Genomic DNA, 16,934 nt, shown 5'->3' with positions numbered 1-16,934 from the left:
TAAAGTGAGGCCTTGGGGAACACCCCTCACCATCCTTTTGCTAGTTATGATTTAACTGAAGAATAGGCTGCTTGAACCAAAGCATGAGGGTTACGCTTTCACCCACTGGAAATTGTAAAGTCATAAATTCTGTTGGATTGAAAGGTACACTTCACGTTGTGGGTTATTTATTCAGAAATTTGCTGGTTCTTAAAGAATTGATTTTGATTAAAGAACATAAAAACTGACGGTAAAAGTTTTTATAGGTATGTAAAGAGAAAAAGATTAATAAAAACTAATGTAGGCCCCTTACAATCAGAAACGGGGGAATTCATAACAGGGAACAAAGAAATGGCTGAGTAACTAAATCCGTACTCCTGGTCGGTCCGTGGCAGATGGAACCCCTCCCAGAGGAGCTCAGTCCTTTCACCTGGAGCAGGACCATCGTCCTCTACTTGGGAGCTAATCTTTGCCCTGCTGAGAAGTTTCTGGCCAGCTAACTGGCAGGAACTGGAGGCCAAGGTCACCGCTTTCTTGAGATGCTGGACAAGACAGCTCCGAGTGCTGTCTTACAGGGTCGGGTTCTCATCATAAACCAGCTGATAGTTGACCCCTCCCCTGACTTTGTCACAAAGCTCCAGAGAATGCTTGTAGAGTCTGCACTGGGTCACTGCTGAGGTTCTGAGTCTCCCGCTTAGGGAGGGCGACCAGGTGCTGGTGTGCCTTCACACCCAGGTGGCGACTTTCAGACCCTGCAGCAATACCTTTATGTTGAGCCCCCTCCACGATGGTGTGCCCTGGCGACGCATTTCTTCCGCCAGGTGCACGGCCTGAATTATGACCTGCAGCTCCTGTTCATAGATCTGCAGGAGCTTTGTTACCCTCTGCAGGCGCTGCCCACCTTTTACCAGGACCTGCTCAAAGTCTTGAACATGATTGCCTGGTGCCGTAGCTACGCCGCGGCTACATTCGCGGCCAGGTGTCCCTCGAAAGTGGGCATGTGGTGTCCATGGGCACCATCGAGGCCTTCTGTGCCCGGTGGGCACTGTAGGGATTGGGGTGCTCTATTGACCCCTTTAATTGCTTTGCCATTTGATGTTTTTACGTTTCCGTTAATCTTTGCTGCGCTCGGGCAGTGCCCCTAACAGGAGCAGCTTTGTCCCTAAGTTTGTTTCCTTTCTTCTATTTTGTTGGTGAACCTCAAAAGAGTAGCCAATTCACCTATTCTGCACATCCTTTTGGGTTGTGGGGTGAGACCCACGCAGACACGAGGAGAATGAGCAAACTACACGGGCAGTGACCCGGGGCCGGGATCGAACCCGGGTCTTCGGCCCCATGAAGCAGCAGTGCTAACCACTAAGCTTCCCAAAAATGAGAAGCATTTTTAACATTGCCTGAAGGATTTGAACCAAAAAAAAATAATTTAAAAACATAGAACATAGAACATTACAGCGCAGTACAGGCCCTTCGGCCCTCGATGTTGCGCCGTCCTGTGAAACCCCTCTAAAGTCCCTCTACACTATTCCCTTATCGTCTATATGCCTATCCAATGACTATTTGAATGTGTTTAGTGTTGGCGAGTCCACTACTGTTGCAGGCAGGGCATTTCACGCCCGTACTCCTCTCTGAGTAAAGAACCTACCTCTGACATCTGTCCTATATCTATCTCCCCTCAATTAAAAGCTATGTCCCCTCGTGCTGGACATCACCATCCGAGGAAAAAGGCTCTCAATGTCCACCCTATCTAATCCTCTGATCACCTTGTATGCCTCAATTAAGTCACCTCTTAACCTTCTTCTCTCTAACGAAAACAGCCTCAAGTCCTTCAGCCTTTCCTCATATGATCTTCCCTCCATACCAGGCAACATCCTTGTAAATCTCCTCTGTACCCTTTCCAATGCTTCCACATCCTTCCTATAATGTGGCGTCCAGAACTGCACGCAATACTCCAAATGCGGCCATAAGACCATAAGACATAGGAGTGGAAGTAAGGCCATTCGGCCCATCGAGTCCACTCCGCCATTCAATCATGGCTGATAGGCATTTCAACTCCACCTACCAGCATTCTCCCCGTAGCCCTTAATTCCTCGCGACATCAATAATTTATCTATCTCTGCCTTGAAGCCGCATCAGAGTTTTGTACAACTGCAACATGGCCTCATGGCTCCGAAACTCAATTCCTCTACCAATAAAAGCAAACACACCGTACACCTTCTTAACAACCCTCTCAATCTGGGTGGCAACTTTCAGGGATCTATGGACATGGACACCGAGATCTCTCTGCTCGTCCACACTACCAAGAATCTTACCATTAGCCCAGTACTCTGTCTTCCTGTTATTCCTTCCAAAATGAATCACCTCACACTTTTCTGCATTAAACTCCATTTGCCACCTGTCAGCCCAGCTCTGCAACTTATCTATGTCCCTCTGTAACTTGTAACATCCTTCTGCACTGTCCACAACTCCACCGACTTTAGTGTCAACTGCAAATTTACTCACCCATCCTTCTACACCCTCCTGCAGGTCATTTATAAAAATGACAAAAAAAAAAGAAAAAAAAAGGGTGGCACAAGAAGCAAGTGACATGAGGAGAAGCATTTTTGTGCAGGGAGTGGTTAGGATTGGAATGTACTGCCTGAGAGTCTGGTGGAGACAGTTTCAATCGAGGTATTCAAAGAGAACTGCATAATTATCTGAAGAGAAAAGATTTGCAGGGCTATGGGGAAAAGACAGGGGAGTGGGACTAGATGGGTTGCTTTTCCAGAGCCGACAAAGACACGATGAGCTAAATGGCTTCCTATAATGGTGGCGATAATACTCTGGGGACCTGAGTGGAATCCCACCATGGCAGATGGCAAAATTTGAATTCAATACTGGAAATAAAAGTCGAACGATGACCGTGAATCGATTGTCATAAAAACTCATCTGGTTCACTAATGTCATTTAGGGTATGAAATCTGTCATCCTTAACAGGTCTGGCCTATATGTGATTCCAGTTCCATAGCAATGTGATTGCCTCTTAAATACCCTCGGGGGTTGTGCAGTAAATGCTGGCCCAGCCAATGATGCTTGCACCTCATGAATGAATAAAAAAATGCTATGCGTCTATTCCATAACATTCCATGGTATCTGCATTCCTCCAGCTCTGGCCTCTTGAGCAACCCAATTTTAATTGCTGCACTATTATTGACAGAGTGACACTTCAACTAGGGGGGGTATAATACTGGGGGGGGGGGGGGGTATAATACTGGGGGGGGGGGGGGCAAAGACTTGGTTCAATCTGCCACAGGCTGTTCTAGAAATAAGAGAACCTGACAATCAAAATAACACACATCCCACAAAACAGGGGGGCAGTTGGTTACTGTGGCGGCTGTGCCTTCCATTGCCTAGGCCTATGCTCTAAAGTACACCTCTCCACCTGACTTGCCTCCTTTCAGACCTACTTGACTTCTGAGGGAGTCATATTGGACTCGGAAACGTCAACTCTGTTTCTCTCTACACAATGTTGCCAGACTTGCTTAGGTTTCCCAGTACTTTCTTCTTGTATTTTAGGGTGACTCGGTAATATCACGCGGCGCTTGAGTGAAGCGCTAATGGAATATTTTCATCCCGTTAAAGGCGCTACACAAATGTAAATTGTTGGTGTTGCATGTACCATCAGTTTCGCCTTCTGGGAAGGCCGGCTCGCGCCGTTTGATCACGTGAGCTGGAGGGGGCGTTTGGCGCAGGGCGGTTGACGTAACCAGCCTGATCACGTGCCACCTTCCCGACGTCGCCAGCCTGGTCACGTGCCCGCACTGTCCGCCGGTTCCTTTTTTAAATAAAGTTGGGGCAGACGGCGCGTGCGCAGTGCAGGGAGCCGGAGAACACCGCCGATACACGGAGAGCCATGCCCAAGAATAAAGGTGAGAACGGAGCAGCTTACGAGGAGGAGCGGGGCTGAACTGAGCCACCAGGATCGAGTTCGACCGGTAGGGAGTGCAGAGGCTGCAGGATGGGCCTTCTGTGACGGAGCTGGCCGCCAACACGTGCGGGAGCCGCAGTCGCTGCGGCCTCCACCCGCCCCCTTCTCCCTCCGCCTGCGGGCCTCCTCTCTCCGCCGCCAGGCCCCCGCCGGGGCGGAAGGCGGAGGTGCCCGTCGCACCTCTCCGCTACGGGGAATTCCTGATCCAGCTGCGAGCTCGGCCCTTTCCACAGAGAAAATGTGGAATATGCCGGGTCTGCGGCGAATTTTCAAGACTGGTCACACTTGAGGTTATTAAAAAGAATCTGGGAGCAGGTGGAGCTGAGGGAGGTGGTGATGTGGGGCTGTACATAAGCTAAACGTCGGGGTCGGTGTTGTTTGGTGTTTCTTCTCGATGGAAATTTTCATTAATCTAGTTTTGTCAAGGCCCGGCACACGCACGTCATCCGTTATCCGCACTGGGGATGCGGCAATTTTGTTTCTGAGGCCGCCATCCATATTAAAAACTCCCTTGTCATCAGTTTCTCCTGTATAAAGAATGGTTGTCCAGCTAAACATATAATTTGTGTTTACCTATTACGACCAGAAGATTTTCACGGATGACTTCTATGATCTTCACCCTCTTTTTAATGATAACTGGATGTTAGATGGAAAAGAGAGTCTAACTCGGGATGTGACCTGAACCAAGTCCTAAACCCTAGTTTTACTGGCGTCGGTTGGAGCGGCTGTGATGAGGAAGCTCTACTTGGTGACTATAGTTACAGCTGGTTATTTATGGATACTCTTTTTTTTCTTACTGAAATTAATTGATGAAATCTGCTATCTTGTTGCTCATGACACCTTCATGGGTATCCATCATTCTGTCAGCCATGTCTGAGCCCATTTACCTGTAACTTTTGAGCTAATTGACTGGCTTTACACTGCCTATCTAAAATACTGAATAAACCGAACAACCAGGTTGGCCACATCTAACCCAGACGTGCAAATTAGGCTAAAGATTGAGGCTTGTGGTTAGAACAAGCTATTATTGCTTTTTTTTGGAAGATCCTTGAATCCTCCTGATGGGCCTAGATCTACAGTGCAGCTTTCTCATTACTCCAGTATTTTCTGTAACCTGTGCACAGTATTCTACAAATGCTATGTGAAGATCCATTGTCATTAATTAATTCTTGGAATCTAGGTTTCACTGGCAAAGCCGGCATTTATTTCCTATCCCTTTGAGAAGGTGGTGGTAGGCTGCCCACTGGTGGAAGTTTGGTCTGCTGGACAACAGTAGAGGTCACAGTTTATTGTTGACCATATTGATGTAGGACTGGAGTTATAGAACACACAGTGCAGAAGGAGGCCATTCGGCCCAGCAAGTCTGCACTGACCCAATTGAGCCCTCGCTTCCATACACTCCCTGTAACCCAATAACCCCATCTAAGATTTTTGGTCACTAAGGACAATTTATCATGGCCAATCAACCTAATCACCACGACTTTGGACTGTGGGAGGAAACCGGAGCATCCGGAGGAAACCCACGCAGACACGGGGAGAATGTGCAGACTGCACAGACAGTGACCCAGTGGGGAATCGAACCTGGGACCCTGGCACTGTGAAGCCACAGTGCTATCCACTTGTGCTACTGTGCTGCCTCCAATGTAGGTTACATTGCATAAGGGGAGCTAGTTCTTTGCACTAATTGGGTGATGATGAACCAGTTTGGCTTCATGGCAGTCTGACACGTGGCCCTTTTACTGATGCCAAGTTTTGTCTCCCAGAATATGATTTACTGTTGTGGGCAGCATGGTGGCGCCGAGGTCCCAGGTTCAATCCCGGCTCTGGGTCACTCTCAGTGTGGAGTTTGCACAGTCTCCCTGTGTTTGCGTGGGTTTCACCCCCACAACCCAAAAGATGTGCAGGGTAGGTGGATTGGCCATGCTAAATTGCCCCTTAAGTGGAAAAATGAATTGGGCACTCTAAATTTAAAAAAAGAAAATTCTGTTGTGATAGCTTTTTCCACAAACAATTCTGCTTTTAAAGTTTAGCTACCTCCACATCACAATTCTTTAGCAAATGTTGTTCAGTCATGGGATTACATCTAATGTTTGACCTTGTTTTGTAAGCACAGCTGATATTGGGTGCAGTTGGTACTTTGTCTGCTATGAACAGCCGAAGGGATGTGCTGTTTGATACAATCTGCCAGTCTTTGGGATGTGTGGCCTATCTACTTTGTTTTGTTTCCAAATCTCCCTGTGGCCTTCCCTCCTCCCTACCTCTAATCTTGAGCCCCACAACCCTTCAAGATGGGTATATTCATCTCATTCTGGGGATAGCACTGCTGCCTCACAGCGCCAGGGACCCGGTTCAGTGTGTGGAGTTTCCATATTCTCCCCATGTCTGTGTGGTTTTCCATTGGGCACTCTGGTTTCCTCCGATGTGCAGATTAAGTAGATTGGCCATGCTAAATTGCCCGTTGGTGTCCAAAGGTTAGGCCGGGTTATGGGATAGGGCAGGGAAGTGGACCTCGGAAGGGTGCTGTTTCAGAGGTTCAGTGCAGAACTGATGGACTGAATGGCCTCCTGCACTGTGGATTCTATGATGTAACTAACATCACGCCAGCGCTGAAATTCATATGCCACTGATAATACTAAATTTTTCAGACCGGAGGTAATCAGCAGTCGAACACCGGATAACTTCAAAGAACCTTTTTATTTACCACGGGGCGGCAGCACAATAACTGAGTTACAGCAAGTGAAGGCAAATTTTTCTTAGTTACAGTTGACTATATATTATTACAAAACCCCTCAAGCCTTTCAATCCTTCATGTAATTATTTCTTCCCATCATTAGTAATACAGTTAGTTCGCAAGTTTCATAGTATAGCAATTCTTTATCAAAGATCCTGGGAGTGACTCTTCCCCCGGCTGCGTTTCGTTCCCACCACAGATTCTCACAGACAGTCAAGGTCATGATAACACCTTCTCAGAGGAACAATTAATTTCACAAGGCTCGTATACAAACTTGACATTCCATTTCCCATCAAGCTCTGATTTTAACTTGAGCCAAACTCTCACCACATTACTTATTTGTGTGATGGGCAGAATGTCTTTTTAGCCTGCTGGCAGTTGGTGGTGAACACCACTGTTGCTATGACGTAATAGCGTTCTTCGATGGCTATCTTCTCCTGTTACTGAAATTTTTGAGATACCCTATATGATTGCATAGATCTGCTGTTTTGTAACTTGGAGATATGCATCAGTTAATGGAAACGTTGGTTTAACGTTGAGGCTTCATGCTAGCGGCCGAAAGTTGATGCGAAAAGCAAGAAGATTCCTGGACACATTTGAAGTGTGCTATAGTTTTGTGTTTTTCAAACTTTTTTGCCCGGAAACATATTTACCGACCGGCCGATCTTCGCGACCCACGCCGGACAACCTTTGTGATCCGCGCTGAACGTGTCTGACTTTTTTGCTTACCATTAATGTGACAGGTGAGCTTGCTTTGTCCTAAAGATCTCACTTGCTTTGTCATTCAATGTTACATTTCTGCTTGGGGCTTCAGCTGATTATTTACGTTTTCACTGCATCCTTTGAAAAAAATCAAGCGGCTTGTCCTTGAACTCTCAATGCTTAGTCTTGAAATGCTTTTGAAGGCTTAATCTTTCATTTGCCAGTACTTCCCTGCACAGAATGTACATGAGCATTGCAATCTGATTTGCATTGGCACAATTAATAAAGCTATACCTCAAGAAATCATCTTTATACCTTTATTTCCGATTTCAGCTTCTTAATGGGTTGTTCATCAGAGGCTGTGGGACTCACACCAGCACTGTTTTGTCCTGCTGTGGAGTCAACTGAGAAGCTGTTTGTGTCTGACCCTCTCTTCCTTATTGCAAACTGATCCATCTTCAGTTATTTTCACACTCCTGTTGCTTGCTTGCTGGCAGCTACAAATCGCTCCTTCAGAATTTTGTGGGCTAAGCACTGATTGCTTGACATCAGTGTACGTGCCGGGCATGTGCTGTGCTTTCACCACTTCTGGTGCAAAGAATCTGCTGTTTTTAATAGGAAATTTGATCCTGGGACAGCACGCTGACATCAGGAGGAGGCAGTACTGGGATAGTGTGCTGATGTGTGAACGAGATGGTACTGGGATAGTGTGCTGGCGTCAGGAGGTGGCATTCTGCCCCATTGGACTCTGTGCACTTCCAGATCTGCCTGATGGGGCATGCACGTTGACAGTATTCTTTTTTTTAAACGGCACATAGTGTCCCATGAGTTTTATTTGCAAAGACTGATAACTTATAATAAGCCATTATAGTGACACCATTGCAGAGGCTTCAAACATTCACACAGATTTCACATGCTGGTGCTTAAATTCCACTTGCCCTCCAGAGGAGAATCACAATTTCTTCTTTTTAAAAAAAATAAACATTTTACTGAGGTATTTCTTTGCCATTGTAACAATCAATTCTCTGCGAAGAAGTCGAAGAATAGTTGCCACCTCTGGGCGAATCCTCACAGAGACCCTCATGGCGAACTTAATTTTTTCCAGGCAGTGGAAGCCAGTCATGTCTGATAGCCAGGTCTCCAATTTCGGGGGCTTCGAGTCCCTCCATGCTAATAGTATCCGCCTCCAGACTACCAGGGAAGCAAAGGCCAGAACATCGGCCTCTTTCTCCTCCTGGATTCATGGATCCTGCGACATCCTGCAAATCGCCATCTCTGGACTCATTGCCACCCTTGTATTCGATCCCCGCTCTCTGCCAAATTCGGAACCCCCTGTCCATCCTCCCCGGGACAAACTGGTGATTATCGCAGATTGGGGACCATACCGATGCCCCCTCAGCTCCCACATGTCTCCTCCATTACCCCCAGACTCTCAGGGCCACCACTAGCACTAGACTGGTGGAGTATCGCAACGGCGGAGGTGCTGTTCCCAATGCCCCCAGACTTGTGCCCTTGCAAGAAGCCGCATCCATGCGCGCCCACCGGCTCTTCTCTCCCACCCCACCAGCCACCTCCTCATCATGGCTATATTAGCCGCCCAGTAATAATTGCTGAAATTCGGCAGCGCCAGCCCACCATCCCACTTCTCTTCTCTCCCCCCCCCGACTCCGCTCAAGCATTGCCCTCTTCACTCGTGGGGACTTGCGCCCCCCACACACAGCCCGCAATAGCTTTATTGATTCGCTTAAAAAAGGACCGCGGGATGAAGATGGGGAGGCATTGGAAAACGAATAGGAATCTCGGGAGGATCGTCGTTTTTACCGATTGAACTCTGCCCTCCAGAGACAACGGAAACGCATCCCATCCCCGGAAATCCTCCTTCATCTGATCCACCAGCCGGCCCAAGTTTAATTGATGTAGCCTGTCCCAATACCTCGCTACTTGGATACCCAGGTACCTGAAACTGTCCTCTACCACTCTGAACGGGAGTTCCCCCAGTCGCCTTTCCTGACCTCTCGCCTGGACCACAAACATCTCGCTCTTCCCCATATTGAGTGTGTCACGAAAACCGGCCAAATTCCCATAATATCTTCCATCCCCTCGATTGGGTCTGAGACATACAAAAGTAGGTCATTCGCATAAAGCGAGACCCTGTCTACACCCCCCTCCCCCCCCACACACACACACATGCCCTTGGACCAGACCCTTGAGGCCCTCCGAGCAATTGCCAGTGGCTCTATTGCCAGCGCAAACAGCAGTAGGGAGAGGTGGCATCCCTGCCTCGTCCCCTGGTGCAGTCTGAAATATTCCAAAGTTCCACCCAATGCGGAGCATGGCCCGAGATCGTGATTGCCGAGTACCCCATGTCCACCATCCCAGCCAGTAGGGCCCTACCCAAAACAAAGAAATCGATCCAGGAGCACACCTTTATGTACTTGGAGTAAAAAGAAAATTCCTTCGCCCTCAGCTGCCTAAATCTCCATTGATACCCCCCCCCCCCCATCTGCTCCATGAACCCTTTCAGCTCCTTTGCCATTTCTGGCACCTTGTCCATTCTCGAGCATGACGTCCAGGCCGGGATCAATAACTGTATTAAAGTCCCCTCCCATGATCAGCTTGTGCAAGTCCAGGTCTGGAATCTTCCCTAGCGCCCTCTTTATAAAATCTCCGTCATCCCAATTTAGCGCATATACATTACCAGCACTACCTTCATCCCCTGCAGCTTGACACTAACCATGATATATCGACCTCCCACATCCGAGACTATTCTTCCCACCTCAAATGTCACCCGCTTTGTTAACCAAGATTGCAACCCCTCTAGTCTTTGAATCCAGCCCCAAGTGAAAAACCTGACTAATCCAGCCTTTCCTTAACCTGACCTGGTCCACTACTCTAAGGTGCGACTCCTGCAACATTACCACGTCCGCCTTCAGTCCACTCGGGTGCGCAAACACATGTGCCCTCTTTATCGGCCCATTTAGCCCCCAAACACTTTAGGTGATCAACCTAGTTGGGCCCCCCCCCCCCCCCCCCCTGCCGATCAGCCATCCCCTTTCTTGGGCCCACCTCCAGCCCCTGCATCGCACCTCCTCCGGCCCACCCCATGGCGTCCCCCACCCCCGACCTCATTGCCCCTCCACTCAAGTCCCTCCCTCTTCAGCAGACCCCCCCCCGCAACACCACTCTAAACCCTAACCCATTGAACAAACTAAATGTATGCACACCCCCCACTGTGCTTCCATGAGCTAGCTCACCCAGTTGGCTTGGTTGCCCCTGGCGCAAAGAAGTCTCCCACTTATTGTTCCTTCGCTCCCCACCCCCCACTCATGCAAGCAAAGCTCCCTCATCTAACAAACCTCAGACAAACACCCAACAGCAAGAAAACACAAAAACGAAAGCACCACCCGCCGAAACTCAAATAGGCCTGTCTCCATCCCACAAAAGTGCACATCAGTAAAAACAAAAGGGACATTGCCAACATTCACTGAAAAAAAGAACCCAAAAAAAGAAAAATCGACTTTTCGCCGCCTCCCTTTTTTCTTAAACAGTACCCCAAAAACAGACAGAAAACAGTAAGAAAAGAGATAACCAATTTAAAAACAGGAAATCACAACCCAAAAAACAAGGGGGGCAAACAGAAAAAAGGGGCCCAATATAGGCCAACAAGTTGTCTCAAAGTTCAAAGAGTTCTCAGACCCCCACCAGTCCTTTTCTTTTAGCAAAGTCCAGTGCCTCATCGGGCGACACAATAGTGATGCTGGTCCTTGTGCGTGACCCAAAGGCACGCCGGGTACAGCAGACCAAACTTCACCTGCTTCTTGAAGAAAAGAGACTTGACTTGGTTAAAGCCTGCCCGCTTCCTCGCCACCTCCACGCTCAGGTTCTGGTACACCCGCAGGGTACTGTTGTCCCACTTATAACTCCGCATTTGCTTGGCCCACCAAATAATGCATTCGTTGTCTAGGAACCTATGGAATCTCACCACCATTGCCCTTGCAGGGCCCCCTGCTCGTGGCTTTCTTGCAAGCGCTCGGTACGCCCTGTCCACCTCCAATGGTTGGGGGAATGACCCCTTCCCCAGCAGTTTTTCGAACATACCCGCTACGTATGCCCAGCGTCAGCTCCCTCAGCCCCCTCCGGGAGCCTGACAGTTCTTAAGTTCTGCCGGCTGGATCGGTTCTCAAGGTCCTCCACCTTCTCCAGGAGCCTTTACTGCTGCTCCCGAAGCATCTCCAGCTCCACTGTTCTTTGATGCTCCTCCTGCTCAGCCAGTGCATTCTCGACCTTCTGAATCGCCTGACCCTGGGCGATCCATGCTCTAGCCGATCAATTGATTCTTTTTTTTTTAAATTTGGAGTACCCAATTCATTTTTTCGAATTAAGGGGCAATTTAGCGTGGTCAATCCACCTAACCTGCACATCTTTGGGTTGTGGGGGGTGAAACCCACGCAAACACGGGGAGAATGTGCAAACTCCACACGGACAGTGACCCAGAGCCGGGATTGAACCTGGGACCTCAGCACCGTGAGACTACAGGGCTAACCCACTGCGCCACCGTGCTGCCCCCAATTGATTCTTTAATCAGTTCCAAACATTCCCGCTTCTGCCTGGCAAAACTATCCTGGATGGCCTGCATCACCTGCTCCGTTGGTCGCTGCACTGCCACCCCAGGGGTCCGGCCCTCGGCCATACTATCTCCCGCTGCAGCTTCTACACAGCTCGTGGCCAACTTCTTATTTCTGCCCTTTCGTGCACTTCTGGCCCTTTGCTCCGTACAATAATATGTGGAAACTGTGCCCAATTCTCAGCCTTCGAATCCACCGTTTAAAACCAGGGAAAGGTCCAAAAGTCCGACCAGAGCAGGAGACGCCTAATGTGTGACTTACTCCTTCATAGCCGCCACCAGAAGTCGAAACACACTATTTCTTTTGTGATTTTTGCTTGGATCTCCGTTTGAAGAACAAACAAATTGCTGCAATCCCTGTTTATGTAGCTATCATTAATTCCTCCTCCCTGTGATGTACTTGTGGAAGCCAATGAACTGGTGCTGACCGCCAGTATTGTAACCACCATTCACATCCCTCACACAAACTTCACTCAGCCTCTCTCCCGTGTCCTTCATCGGCCCTGAGCTCCAACAGTCCCATCGCTGGAAGTACTGTCCCATCGCCTCCTATTGGTCATTGGAACAAGTAGATGTCGGGTGTGACATTAGGAAAGCTTTTTTTTAATAAAAATGTATTTATTCAATAAGTTTACAAAACCCTCCAAAAAGGAAAATAATACAAAGAAAGAAGGGCAACGTGCCAACAGAACAGAACAACTTAACCCTCTAAACGATAAACAGATTAGCAAATTAATACCCAATTCCAAACAGGATAGAGCATGCGCCCCTTACAAAAAGGAAAAGAACCCCCCCCCCCCCCCGTTGCTGCTGCTATTTTTTTTAAAAATTAAGATTTTGCAAAATTTTCCATATTAAATAGTAATAATCTTAACACAGCAACTTAGTGAACATTAACATAGTGCATAAAGAGAATATACATCAGCAATCCGCTAGACGTTACCCCGCGTGCCTCAATCCTTCCCCCCCCCCCCCCCCCCCCCCCCCCCATCCCATGGGTCGCTGCTGCTGAAGTGTTAATTTTCCCCGTGAAGTCAACAGACGGTATTGTGCCCCTGCTCAACAGCGGCAGCTCTGTACCCTTGGCAAAGTTATTTACACACATATATGTAGGCATCCATTCGTGGTGTTGTCCTTTGCTTCTTCCGGATGGATTTCGCTGACGTTGTCGTCTCGTGCGCACTTCCGCTTCTGCGGCCGTCCCGTCTTCCCCATTTTCTCTCTTCCTGTGGATGCCAAGTTGGTTAACATTTCCTTGCCTCCCCCCTCTCCTCCCCTGGCTCTCCTCTATTGTTCCCTGTCTCTGCCCCCCCTCTCCCTGCTTCTGCCCCCCCCCCCCCCCCCCCCCCCCCCCCCCCCCCCCCCGCAGCCCTGTGATTCGAATTTCCTTCCTCTTAGATTTAGCTGCCCCCCTCCGCCTCCCTCTCCCGGTCTATCTCTCCCTCTCATGCCTTGGCTACTTTCCCGTTTCTTGGCTACCTGGCTGCTCTTCTGCTAGTTGGCCACGAACAGGTCCCGGAACAATTGGGTGAACGGCTCCCACGTTCTGTGGAAGCCGTCGTCTGACCCTCAGATGGCGAATTAGATTTTCTCCATTTGGAGAAATTCCGAGATCCCGGACAGCCAGTCTGCAGCTTTGGGCGGTGCTGCTGACCGCCAGCCGAACAGGATTCTATGGCGGGCACTCAGGGAGGCAAAGGCAAGGGTGTCCGCCCTGCTCCCCAGGAATAGATCTGGCTGGTCTGAAACCCCGAAGACCGCCACTATCGGGCATGGCTCCACCCTCACCCCCACCACTTTGGTCATAGCCTCGAAGAAGGCTGTCCAGTATTCCACAAGTCTGGGGCAAGACCAAAACATGTGGGCGTGGTTGGCCGGGCCTCTTTGGCACCGTTCACACCTGTCCACCTCTGGGAAGAACCTACTCATACGGGTTCTTGTTAAGTGGGCTCTATGTACCACATTTAGTTGCGTCAGGCTGAGCCATGCGCACGTGGAGGTGGAGTTGACCCTATGCAGTACTTCGCTCCAGAGTCCCCACCCTATTTCGATCCCCAGGTCCTTCTCCCACTTCCTTCTTGACATTAGGAAAGCTAATCACCCATTGGATAATCTGGGTGCCAATCGGGTGGAGCAAGGCAGAATGCTGCTGGCAGACGCGGGCGGCATTCACAACCTAAAAGCCGGACCCAACTTGGGTGCTCCTCCCTTGATTGGCAACGCCACGACCAATTGCTCCGATACCTGCCCGCAGGTCGCAACCCTGGGTCTGATAAACCCTGGTTTAATTGACTGCTATGCGTTTCTGGATCCCTCACCAGTCACACAACTCAAATCTTCCAGTCTTCTTTGCCTCCCCCTCTCCCCCCCCCCCCCCCCCCCCCCCCCCCCCCCCCCCTCTCAAATATATGATAAACTATAGAATGTTTTGGTTTCCTCCACTGTGACAGGAACCTGTGAATGTGATGTGCTTAGATTCTCAAAGCTTTTGATAAGGTACCACGTCAAAGCTTGTCACAATGTGAGAACTCATGGTGTATGTATAGGGTGATATTAGGATGGATGGAGGATTTATTAGCTAACAGGAAATGGGTTATGGAAATCAGCGAGTTGGCAAGAGGTAAGCGGTGGGTTTTCAGATGGACCAATGCCGCAGCCACAACAATTTACGATGTTATCAATGACTGGGATGAAGGGACCAAATGAAGGGACCAAATGTAAGGTGCCTGCAGAGAGCTATAGATAGGTTTAATGAGTTGACAAAAATTGGCGGATGGAGCACAATGTGGGAAAATGTGAACTTGTCCATTTCGGTAGGAAGAATAGAAAAGCAGCATATTAATTAAATGGAGGAAGATTGCAGAACTCTTGAGCTTCAGAGGGATCTTGGTGTCCTGGTATCTAATCATGAAAAGGTAACATGAAAGGTTTTTAATCTTCTATGTGATGTGGACATTGCTGGCTGGTCAGCACTGCATTTATTGCACATTTCTGCCCTGGAGAAGGTGGTGCTGAGCTGCCACCTTTTTTTTAAATTTAAGAGTACCCAATTATTTTTTTTCCAATTCAGGGGCAATTTAGTGTGGCCAATCCACATAGCCTGCACATCTTTGGGTTGTGAGAGTGGAACCCATGCAGACATGGGGAGAATGCGCAAGCTCCACACGGACTGTGCCGGGATTCAAACCCAGGTCCTCAGTGCTGCAGTCCCAGTGCTAACCACTGCGCCACATGCCGCCCTCTGAGCTGCTGCCTTGAATAGCTGCAGTCCATGTGGTGTAGAGCGGGAGTTCCAGGATTTTGACGGACTGAGACTGAAAAAATGGTGATTATAGTTACAAGTCAGGATGCTGTGTGGCTTGGAGGAAAGCTTGCAGGTGATGGTGTTCCTGTACATCTGTCCTTGTCCTTCTATTTGGTAGAGGTCACTAGTTTGGAAGCTGATGGCAAAGTAGCCTTGGTGAGTTGCTGCATTGCATTTTGTAAATGTTACAGACTGTTGCCATACTTGGTGCTGGAGGGAGTGGATATTGAAGGTGGTGGATGGGGTGCCACTCAAATGGCAAGTATTCCATCACGCATCTGAACAGGGCCTTGTAGATGGTCGGCAGGCTTTAGAACATAGAACAGTACAGCACAGAACAGGCCCTTCGGCCCTCGATGTTGTGCCGAGCAATGATCACCCTACTTAAACCCACGTAACCTGTATACCCGTAACCCAACAATCCCCCCATTAACCTTACACTACGGGCAATTTAGCATGGCCAATCCACCTAACCCGCACATCTTTGGACTGTGGGAGGAAACCGGAGCACCCGGAGGAAACCCACGCACACACGGGGAGGACGTGCAGACTCCACACAGACAGTGCTTTGGTGAATTATTTACGAAGGAGAGGCAAAAACTTTCTAGTTTAAAAAAAAATGTAAATTTAGAGTACCCAATTGTATATTTTTTTGCAATTAAGGGCCAATTTAGTGTTGCCAATCCACCTAACCACATTTTTGGGTTGTGCGAGTGAAACCCACGCAGACATGGAGAAATGTGCAAACGCCACACGGACAGTGACCCAGGGCCGGGATTCGAACCCAGGTCTTCAGCGCTGCAGTCCCAGTGCTATCCACTGCGCCACATGCTGCCCTGGAATTCCTAGTTTTTAACCTGTTCTTGTAGCCACAGTATTTATATTGCAGGATCAGTTCAGTTTCTGCTCATTGGTAATTCCTAGGATATTGATCTCCCACAAAATTCCAAGTGCTCTGTAAAAACCTTTAATAGACTAGAAGTTTCTCCACTACTGACATTGGGCTGACTGGTCGATAATTCCCTGTTTTTTATGTACCTCCATTTTTAAATAGTAGAGTTACATTAGCTACCTTCCAATCTGCAGGATCTGTTCCTATACAGTCAATTGAATCTTGGAAGATGACCACCAATGCATCAGCTATTTCTAGGGCCATCTCGAGTACTCTGGGATGTAGATTATCAGGCTCTGGGGGCTCTATCAGCCTTCAATCCCATCCATTTCCCCAACACCACTTCCCTACTAATACTGATTTCATATCTCTTGCTCTAATTTCCCTTTTAAGCCATAATTTGGCCACCTTTCCTGTTTTACATTTGCACCATATTTGACCTGATGCCATGAGACGGAGTCCAGATACGATAATGAGAACTGTCTCCTGGTTGTATACCACTGTGCCACAACCTCTAGGTTTTTCCTGTCAGTGAGACAGGACCTAACTAGGGGTGGTGATGGTGATGTCTGGGACATTGCCTGTAAGGTAACACTCCATGAGTATGATTATGATGGGCTGTCGCTTGACTAGTCTGTGGGGCAGCTCTCCCAATTTCAGCAAAGCCCCCAGATGTTGGTACGGTGGAGCTTGCAGGGTCGACAGGATTGCAACAATGGTTGTTGTTCCAGATGTGTC

General features: G+C 48.7%; 1 protein-coding gene across 1 annotated transcript in view; it reads left to right on the top strand.

The window, feature by feature from the left end:
• The first annotated feature begins 3,718 nt into the window (after positions 1-3,718).
• The window catches only part of LOC119969226 (eukaryotic translation initiation factor 1A, X-chromosomal), a 35,002-nt gene continuing 21,786 nt past the window's right edge, over positions 3,719-16,934 (top strand). The window contains exon 1 of the mRNA XM_038802552.1: positions 3,719-3,884. Coding sequence (XP_038658480.1) covers positions 3,869-3,884 — 16 coding nt within the window. The 5' untranslated portion in view covers positions 3,719-3,868. The remainder of the gene's footprint in view (positions 3,885-16,934) is intronic.

Source organism: Scyliorhinus canicula, chromosome 7 (genome assembly GCF_902713615.1).
Source record: "Scyliorhinus canicula chromosome 7, sScyCan1.1, whole genome shotgun sequence".
Taxonomy (NCBI): Eukaryota; Metazoa; Chordata; class Chondrichthyes; order Carcharhiniformes; family Scyliorhinidae; genus Scyliorhinus; species Scyliorhinus canicula.
This window is presented reverse-complemented; position numbering and strand designations above follow the sequence as displayed.